Source organism: Beta vulgaris, chromosome 8 (genome assembly GCF_026745355.1).
Source record: "Beta vulgaris subsp. vulgaris cultivar EL10 chromosome 8, EL10.2, whole genome shotgun sequence".
Taxonomy (NCBI): Eukaryota; Viridiplantae; Streptophyta; class Magnoliopsida; order Caryophyllales; family Amaranthaceae; genus Beta; species Beta vulgaris.
In genome coordinates, this window is record NC_079209.1 from 39,374,194 (window position 1) to 39,384,837 (window position 10,644).

At 36.3% G+C, this 10,644-nt stretch overlaps 2 protein-coding genes across 2 annotated transcripts; both read right to left on the reverse strand.

Moving 5' to 3' along the window:
* Positions 1-1,615: 1,615 nt before the first annotated feature.
* Positions 1,616-2,176, reverse strand: LOC130589910 (CDPK-related kinase 5-like). Its single transcript, XM_057391542.1, has one exon. The coding sequence runs from the start codon at positions 2,174-2,176 to the stop codon at positions 1,616-1,618; it is 561 nt and encodes a 186-aa protein (XP_057247525.1).
* Positions 2,177-4,907: 2,731 nt separating this feature from the next.
* On the reverse strand, positions 4,908-6,188 carry LOC104895629 (uncharacterized). Its single transcript, XM_010682190.2, has 2 exons — positions 5,900-6,188; positions 4,908-5,782 (listed from the first exon to the last, which is right to left on the reverse strand). Exons 1-2 carry the CDS (start codon positions 6,186-6,188, stop codon positions 4,908-4,910), a joined length of 1,164 nt encoding a protein of 387 aa, XP_010680492.2.
* Positions 6,189-10,644: the final 4,456 nt, after the last annotated feature.

A 10,644-nucleotide genomic window follows, 5' to 3' on the forward strand; every position in this document is an offset into this window, starting at 1 on the left:
ACAAGAAAAATGAGACAAGAATTAGCGCAGAAGATATAAGTACCCACAGAAAATTCTCAAGTGATCAGCTGAAACTTCTTATACATCAATGTCAACCATATTCATTTGCACATAGCAGCACTTTAAATCTGAACTGCAGTATTACTCAAAAAAGCTAAAACTGAACACTTTAATCATATTCCTCAATCCTTAAGATCCTTGAAAGATGCATCACCGCAATATCAATTACATCACTTGACCACCTCAAAAGTAGAAATAATTTTATAAAAGCATGACAGCATGAAAACATTGAATCATAATCATGGCCAATATCCCACATCTACATGAGATTCAGGTATCAAATATTAATACGACTTTTAATATCCAACAATTCAAAACTTCTGGTTTATTCTTCCACTTTACATGGGGAGAATAAAAAGGCAACAGAGTTTAGAATAATAGGCAAAATCAATTAAGAAATTTTGAAAACATGATACAGATAACCTATAAAAAGCTAAGAGCAAAAAAGAAAACATGAGCTATTCATAAAGGCAACTTGCACCTGGTCAACATCGAACGACTATTTGAGAATCCTAAATTGACATAATTGTGCATCTTTCATCAAACTACCGGACAGCACGAAGCCCAAGTGAGAGTATACCAGTAGCAGAGAAACCATAGAAGCTGTCCAGAAATACCAACCTAAAACAATAGTACTACTTCATCATGTTATCATGAGCCATCCCTCATCAGATGTTATTCTAATCAGCTTTAACCTGTATATTCCATTCTTGTTCCTAAACTATAAAAAGCATTCTGAGCTCCAAGTCTCCGCAGATTCTCTCTAAACTTTCCTCTTCAAATAAGACAATCAACAACGTTTTGTTCCCGTCTAGTTTCAATGATTTAATACTATAAAATAACATATCATTGCCTCCCCTTTTGATTCAATTGGATAGGGCAGGACTATGTACAAAACTAATGGTGATTAGCATATAAATCAAAACGATCTTAAATCCGTAAAACTAATCATTAAAAAAAGTAACACCACCATCAGTCCAGTACCTTAGCATTACATTAAGGCATCCAACTCATGACAACGAGGTTCAAACGATGAATCGATACAATGCTTCGTTCACGAGGCAAGTTCCCGTTAAACACGCCATTACACCCTCTAGGTACATTCCACCAAATAAGACAAACATGGAGTGCAAAAACTATGCTCCAACCCTCAATTTCAATTCACACATATAGTAACCTTATCTCGGTACCATAAAACTGGATATTCTACTGATAAATTTACAATTACACATGTTCCATTATACCATCATCACATGACCCTTAATACACTAACTTAAACATAAAACCATAATTTTTTAAACTACATTTTTTATACTTGAACAGATCTGATCTCTTCAATCCCAACAACATTCAACCAATCTTGTAACTAACAAACATAATAGCAGATAAATCCCGTAGCTCACACATCAAAAAATTTACCTCTTCTTAACTTTTACCATTACTTTAAATCAAAAGAACTTAAACCCACTTTCAAATTCAAACTAATTATAACAATGCAAAATTAAATAACCCAAAAAACAAAGAAAAAAGAATAAAGAAAAAAAAAGAAAAGTATTCAAAAAAGATGAACCTTGGTTTTTGGTATGATCTTGACAGCAACTTGTTGACCCTTCAATTCACCCTTCTTAGCAGTAGCAACCCTAGTATACCCAAAATGCCCTCGACCAACTTCTTCACCAACTTCATATTTATCACCAAAATGTTTAGAAAATCCAAATCTTTTATCTAAACCCACACCATTTACACCACCACTACTACTTTCACTTCCCTCAGGAATCGAACCCGGGACGTTAGGCTTAACTGTTCCTTGTCTTCTTGCAAGTACAGCTTTTATATGTTTCGCTGGAGATGGTGGAGGAAACGGCCGTTTAAAGAAACGTTTCGGAGTGTTTGAATTTGAATTTGAACTTGCATTTGTAGCTGGAGACCATAAAGGTGATTTCTTTGAGAATAAATAGTGAGCTGGACTTGGACTATAGATCCCGAAAAATGGGGATTTTTTCGCCGGAATTTCGCCGGAATTTCTCGCCGGAGGATGTTCATTTGTTGAATCTTCCGGTAATTTTGGATCGGGAAGATGGGTTTCCGTCGGTGGTTTGGAAGTGCACATACCCATTTTTTATATATTTTTTTGGTTGACTTTAATCTATGAATTTCTTTTTTTTTTTCTGTTACAGTGTGAACGCCATTGCAGAGTTTTTCCGGTGAGATGAAAGAAGTGAGAGAGAAGAGGAAATTGAGTGTTTAGTTTTCTTTTCTCTCTCTATCTTTATTTTTTCTTTATAGTTGGAAGTAGTATTTGTTGTCACTACTAGTGTTAGTGGGAAATTTTTGGGCGAGAAATTAGGGAGGACAAAGAAGGGAAGAAAAAGGTAAGGTTTTTGTATACTGGAGAGAAAGGGAAAAAAAAAGGGAAAGGAAAGAGAAAGAGGGAGTAGGAGAGAGATTAAAGGAGCAAGTGTTGGGGTTTTTAATGTGGACCGGTGGATGGTCCTGTCTGACCATAATTATATCTACGTGGCGTATATCGGACTTTTTTAAATTTTGTGAAAATTGACCAAAATTAGTTAAACTCCAATGGTAGAGCAAAATGAAAAATGGCTTAAGAGTGTCGCATAGATTTTTCTAACTAACTCAAGTTTAAGTCAAAACTCTCACAAAGTCACAATGGTTTGCTAATATACTTGTTGTATGAGTAGGTCTCACTTGAAGTAAGATAGTTTTTTTTAGAGAAGAATATAGAATATGTTCACCAAAATTTTCACATGCGCCCACAATTTTAGCTCAAGCAAATTGGCTTAGAGCAACTCCAATGGTGAACATTAGGGACTTGCTAGCAAATAAATAAAAAGTTAAGCAATTAGCCCAACCATTGGAGTGAGTAGCTAGAATTTCATTTGCTAGCCAATGTAGCTTAACTAAGCCAATTGGCTTGAGCAAAAATTGTGGGCCCATGTGGGAATTTTGGTGAACAATGTCTCTCCTCTTCTCTAAAAAAAAAACTGTCTTACTTCATGTGGGACCTACTCATATTGGCTAACCATTGGGGAACTTTTGGCTTAAATTGAAATTAGCTAGAAAAATCTATGTGGCACTCTAAGCCAATTTTCATTTTGCTCTACCATTGGAGTTGCTCTTAGTTAAGCTACGTTGTCTAGCAAATGATATTTTAGCTACTCACTCCAATGGTTGGGCTAATTGCTTAGCTTTTTATTTATTTGCTAGCAGGTCCCTAATGCTCACCATTGGAGTTGCTCTCCCTCCGTTCTAAGGGTCTGTTCTCCCCAACTTATTTTCATTTCAGTTCAGTTCAGTTCAACTCTGGACAATAATTTTACTCTCACATTCATTTCAGTTCAGTTCACCTGTTTTATGCCGAAGAGAACATGCCCTAATTTACCTGTAATAAATGAACTTTAATATATATTTTCAAAATATCAACTTTATATGATTAACTAGTATTTTAGTCCGGAGTATGTCTCGTTCAGTTATAATTATCAAATGTATTAATTTTCATAATTTTCACAATTGATATATACTATTAGCTTTTCGTAATATTCTGTCTAGTGCGAGATTAGAAAATGAGCGTTATGGCATGATAAGTTGTTCAAAATAACTTTTAAAGAATTAGGGATAAAACTAACAATTTCAATGAAATTTGAGTAAGAGGATGTTACTTAATAAAAAGGTTAAAGATCAAAAAAAATATTTATATATTTTTTTAATTACATATAATTATGTCTTTTAATATATTTGTATGGATTGTTTAAAATATAATTTTTTTGCTATGAATTGATTAATTGTGCAACTAATATAGGGATTGTCATTATTGATGGAATATTCTGATAATTATTTCTCCATTTTTTTAAAGAAAAACATCTTTTGGAAAATTAATGATTTTGAAGATTTGTTGACGTATACGATTTTCTTTTTTTCCTTTTTGTAATTAAAATTCTTTCAGCATAACATATTTGCGTGTTTGTTCGGCATCACTATCAATTTCAAGTTTTGGTTTTAACGTTTTTAAGTCACGTGATATACATATATATGGCATAATGAAATTAAAATTAATATATATGTTACTCTTGTCAATTTTAAACTGTATTTAAATTATTTGATCTGGTTTCTATATTTTCTGTTTTTAGCTAATAAAATTGTAAGACATTATTTGTATAGTGATTTTTATTCGATCACCTTATCTATTCTTAAAATGTCGGAATTCATTGGAGATTTTCTAAATACATCTAAAGTTATAAAAACTAAAACTTATTAAAGAGTGCACTCTAAATAAGTTGTTATATAATTTATTAGTATATATTTGTAATATACGTCATATAAGTAAAAATTGTGTTAGAGGATATGAGCTCTTTTCATTATAGTGGCCGGGTAACTGATAACGTTCCCAATTCTCACATTTAAGGGGCAAAAATATTTTTTTTTGTCCTACTACGAGGAGTTTTTCATCGCCTTCGACGAGTGGACTAATCTTTTGCGAGAGTTTGCATGGGTACTTCAAAGAGTAGCATCCTTCTCACTATTCGCAAGAGAAAAAATATAGTCGAAAACTTGTTGAGAAACAATTTTTCAAGTAGCTTTAATTACTATATGTTTAATGCAGTCATGCAGACATAACTCTACCAACGGACTATAGAGTTTGATAAAATAACAATTTGGAGCAATTTTGTATGATTAAGGTAGTATAATGTAAAATATAGTATACTAACTTTTAAAATTGGGATAACTCTTTGAGCAGTCTTTGAAGATAAATACACTCCATATAGTTCATTGTAAGTAATTTAGTAGCTTTTTTTTTTTTTTTTGAGGGGAAAAGTAAAGTAGTGCATTAATTAATCCAGGGACAAAACGTCCGAAAGTACATAAGGATAGACAATGCTGGGGCAATGAAATTCCCAACGTTGTTCATAACCAAATGGCACTACTTTTGCTAAATGATGAGCTACATAATTCCCATCACGCCTTACATGCGAAAAACTAATGATATTAAACCATGAGCAAAGATTAATAATATCTCCAAGAATAGCATCCAAATCCGAGTGAAAGAGAGCTGCCGAGGATAAACGAGACACAAGCACTTGGGCATCAGATTCGATAACCACCTCCTTCAAACCATGATGCTTCGCCCAAAGCACAGCCATATAAATTGCTTTGGCTTCAGCTACGTCAGGTGGCCACCAAGCCCTGGTTCGACGAACGGCCGAAAAAAGGACACTCCCCTTATCATCACGAGCCACCGCACCCAAGCCAACCCACCCCTCACCATTCACAGAAGCATCGGCATTTACCTTTACCAAACCACTCGGAGGGGCGCACCATTTGTTAGGACTAGGCGAGGACTGTTTGCGGGAGCCTGCATAGATCCGCTCGACATATAAGGAGTATTCCTCGGCTTGGCGAAACACACGCTGGGCAACAACTTCGAGGGGGGTTCGTATGTTTTCGAAAACATACTTATTCCTTTCATTCCACAGATTCCACGCTAAAAAGCAACCACGCTGCACCATTTTGGCCTCCAACTCACCCCACTTCACCAAAAGCTCACAAAAGTCAGTAGCTTCCCCTGCACCCAACAAAGCTTCACATCCACATTCCACCCAGATGTAACGGACTCGCACACAACCCATCAGCGCATGAAACACCGTCTCCTCACTGCTGCGGCACCAAGGACAAAGCGCCTCGTCGACGATATGGCGTGCTTTAAGAGCTGCACACACAGGTAAAGAAAGGGTGCACAAGCGCCATAAGAAATGGCGGGCCTTTGGAGAAATCTCAAGTTTCCACAGATTTACCTAAGCCACGTGAAAATCGTCTAAATTCCCACCCTTGCCCAACATGTAGGCAGTTTTAACAGTATAGCAACCATCCTTCGAATACGCCCACATAAAACCATCACTACCAGCCCTGCTGCTAAGAGGAATCGAAAGTATACAATGTTGATCCCTCTCATTAAAATTTTGTTCTATCAAATCACAACGCCATTCCATTCTGTCATAATCTATGAGATCCCCCACAACCGTCAGATGCTCACACCTCTCACTTTCAATGAACCTGCCCCTATCACCCACCAAGGATATCCATATGTCGATATTCTGCCCATTCCCCTCACACATTATACCTCCTTCACCAAGCTTTTCGCACTCCAAATACTTCTCCAGGAAAAGCTATTCGAGTGTCCCAATCTTGCTTCCAAAACGTTCCCATGGGGATAGTATTTTGCAGACAAGACCCGACTTAAAAAGAATTTTTATACTGAATTAGTCGCCACACTTGTTTCCCCAGAAGGGCATCATTAAAGACCTCCAGATCCTTGAAACCCAAACCCCCTAGACACTTGGGTTTGCACAATTTATCCCAACTCAACCAGTACATCTTCCGTTCATCCCCACTACCACCCCACCAGAAACGAGCCATTGCAGATTTAAACTCCTGAATGATGGCAATAGGGAATTTATAGACTCCCATAAGGTACGTAGGAATGGCTTGAATGACAGCTTTTATCAAAACTTCTTTCCCTGCTCGTGACAAAAGTTTTTCCTTCCAGCCCCTCAACTTTTTCCACATACGATCAAGCAAACCACGAAACAACATTTTCTTAGATCTCCCACAAATTGTAGGAATGCCAAGGTACTTCTGGTGTTTATCCACTTTTCTCATCTGGAGAAGATTAATCAACTCCTCTTGTCGCTCCCTACAGACACCTCCACTGAAAGACACCTCCGATTTATCATAATTAATTTTCTGCCCGGATGCTTTTTCATATTGGTTGAGAATATCAACTATTGTTAAGCATTCCTGTCGAGTGGCTCTAGTAAAAAGTAAGCTGTCATCTGCGAACAACAAGTGAGATATTTCTGGACCATTTCTGCTAGCTTTTGCACCATGAAGAAGCCTAGCATCAACTTTTTGCTGAATCATCTGAGAAAATGCATCTGCTACTAGGATGAATAAAAAAGGGACAGAGGGTCTCCCTGTCGCAGACCCCTAGCAGGAGAAACAGAACCACATATTCGTCCACTGATGATAAACGAATAAGACACTGTGGACACACATTTCATCACCAGATTCACCCATCGTCCATCGAAACCCATAGTCAGAAGGAGTTTGCGAAGGAAGCCCCATTCAACCCGATCATACGCCTTGCTCATATCTAGTTTCATTGCCATAAGTCCTGTTTTGCTTTTATTGCGCTGTTTCATAGAGTGGAAAATTTCCAGGGCTATCAAAGAATTATCTGTAATCATACGCCCAGGGACAAAAGCACTCTGGTTCTCCGTAACAATTGCAGGGAGGATATTCTTAAGTCTGATAACCATAGCTTTAGAAGCTAATTTATATAGGACATTACACAGACTTATTGGCCTAAACTCAGATACAACAGTGGGTGATTTGACTTTTGGAATGAGAGCAATATTAGTACAATTAATATCATCAGGAAAATGAACACCATGTAAAATATTGCTAACAAAATCAAATACCTCATCGCCAATAATATGCCAAAATCTCTGATAAAAAACAGCATGCATCCCATCCGGACCTGGTGCTTTACATGGTTGCATTTGACACAAAGCAGAATAAATTTCCTCCTTCGAATAAGGACGCAGAAGATCATCATTGAACTGGCCAGTTATGGTAGGTCGAACATAATTAAGCACCATATCAATTTGAGTATCCGACGGGTTGTCTGAAGTGAATATCTGCTGAAAATATTTGCCAACTTCCCCTTCAATAACCTCCTCATCCGACTGCCAAGTCCCCGTTTCATCCCGAATACCCTGAATAAAATTCCGCTGCTTACGTTGGGAGGCCTTATGATGAAAATACTTCGTATTTCGATCTCCGTCTTTAACTTCTGAAACCCGAGACCGCAAATACCAATAAGTAATTTAGTAGCTAGTTTCACGAATGCTAATTTCTTTTATTTATCTGTTTTTTCACCAATAGACCCTTGAGTTTTCAGAAAATTCACCAAGTACCTTCCCACTTTTTAAAATTCACCAGGCATCCCCGAATTTCACAGTAATACATCAAAATTCCTTAACGAATAACAACAGTTAACTCCGTTAGTCATTAATCCTAATTAACCCCTCTAACCCAAACCCCAACCCCTATGCCCTAACTCAAACCTCTAATCTAATTCCCTAACCACCCAACTACCACCCTTTTCCCAACCCACCCCTGCAACCCCACCCACCACCCCCGCAACCCCACCCTCAGCAACCTACGCAGACCCCCATTCCTGCAGCCCACTGACCCCCCTAGATTTCAGCAGCCCTTTACCCCCTTCAAATTTCCCCATCCCTTACCCCCTTCGAACTTCTGCAGCCCCCCATGAAACTCAAATAAAATAGCATCAAGTGGTTGAGCCGTTTGATTTTCGTGGAAGTCGAAGGGGTGGGGGCCGGGAGGGGTGGTGCGTGGGGGCTACGTGAATGTGGGAAGTGGTGTTGGTTAGGGTTTAGGATTAGGATTAGGGTTAGAATCTAGGGAGAGAGATGGGGACTAATTAGGATTTAAAAAATTAGGGTTAATGACTAATAAAGTTAATCCACGTTAGTTATTAAGGGAATTTTTGATGTATTATCATGAAACTTGGAAGTACATGGTGAATTTTGGAAAATGCAAGAGTACCTGGTGAATTTTCTAAAAACTCGGGATACTTGGTGAAAAAATTATTTTTTTATTTAAACACCATTATACCACATCTTGTTACTTTTAAGTCAAAAGAGGGTGGTTCAGTTGTTGAGCACCTTATTCCCGGGATTGTGAGGTCTTGGGTTCAACACCCCACCCCCTTTCGGCGGTCTTTGGTATTTCCTGAGAGAGTAAAATCAAAGTGGACCTAAAAAAAATTGGTTACTTTTAAGTTTTGTTTTGTTTTGTTTTTTTTTATTATGTGATAAGTTTTTGGAAACACCCAAAAAAGAAAATAATAGGGCAAATAAAAGATGGAAAGAGTAATAGAGTATGCATCTAACAATACAACCATTTACAACTATCATGACAATTAACGTACAACTCCTATAATAATTGTCCCAAGAAAAAAAACAACTACCATAATGACTGTGTTTACAAAACACAATTTAAGTTTGTCCTTTTACAAATTTACATTTCTTAATTAGCCACATATTAGTGAGAAGACTAATCAGTAGACAGCTATGCTCTGTGAGCATTATATTCAGTTTTTCACTAGGGTTAGTAAATGTCACATTTTACTACAGTTTTCATTTTATATTTTTACATTCGAGAGTGATAATGTTGAACAATATAACATCACAACGTACACGGCACCCAGCCACTCAGGCACTCAGCCACCCAAATATAAGATGAACGTCCTCAGTCTCCTCACTCCTCATGGCTCATGCAGTCCTGGATTGATACCGTTACATTTGCTCACTTTACTTTAGTGATAAGGATACAGGATTTGCATACTTTAATAGATTATACTCTTTGACAAATTTGCTAGCTACGGTGCAATGATTAAAGACTTTTCGAAGTCAATGCATTATGATATACAACTTGCAATATGTTGTTATCTTATCATTTTATCGGGTTTGTTAGCTCTTGTATTTCCTAGTGAGATGATCTTTTATGAAATGGTTTGATAAAAACATTTTTTGACGACTACCTATAGCTAATAGGTAGTAACTAGTACCTATGAATATCTTTTCTCAACTATGGTGTATTTTTTGGTGATTATTTAACGAGTGATGAGTTGGATTCCATTATTTATTTGTTTTTATTAGGTAAATAAAGTTACTTTCCTATTTACCTTATTAAAAAATAGCTAATGAATGAATTATTTACTTATTTTCACATAGTATATTAATTAAGGGGAGACAAAACAAATGTGACAAGCTTTTGTTGGAGTCAAGCAATCAAATTTTCAAGACAATTATTAAAAGGCTCACGTTTTAAAAAATTAATCACTTTTTTCCAACAATATAAGGGTAGACCTGGCCTATCCATATTTGTACTCATATCTTTGTATTTTTGTTTAAATATAATTAAATAGTCTAACCGGTCACATATCTTCTTATTTAAGGAGTGTCGGTGTTTATAATTATAACCTTGTAGGACGATTAAGAACTTATTTGGTTGGCAAAATAATGAAAATTATGGGAATTTTTATTTTCTATAAACTAGAAAGTGTAATATGAGCTTATCGTTTGGTTGGTAAAAAAAATTTAAAAATGGTTGAATTAGAACTTTCCGTGAATTTCAACTTATTATAAAATGGGGGAAGTACTTACTTTTTTATGAATCACATTCGCCCATTGCAGCATTGTTGGTCTCTACTTAACACGATTCATAGCAAGTTTTATGCAAAAGAATAACCGAATGTTTTCAACACCCTTAAAAAGGTTAGTCTAGGTTAGTTCATAGACTACCTTTTTGGTGAATGTTATTTAACAATCATAATTATTGGGTTTCTAACAGGTCGTCTATCTAATTAGGTGCTAGAATATTTATTTAGGTATTGATTAACAAGAATATACACGGTGGAAAATATCATAATCAGGCATAAAAATAATATTAATGAAAAATAAATAAAAATTAGAAAAGAAA

Bases quoted from the DNA above. Each gene is read 5' to 3' on its own strand.
- LOC130589910 (XM_057391542.1), bottom strand. From the start codon at position 2,176: ATGGGTATGTGCACTTCCAAACCACCGACGGAAACCCATCTTCCCGAT.
- LOC104895629 (XM_010682190.2), bottom strand. From the start codon at position 6,188: ATGTGTGAGGGGAATGGGCAGAATATCGACATATGGATATCCTTGGTG. The intron at 5,783-5,899 runs GTGGGAATTTAG...CTGTGTGTGCAG, and splicing joins TGCCTACATGTTGGGCAAGG to CTCTTAAAGCACGCCATATC.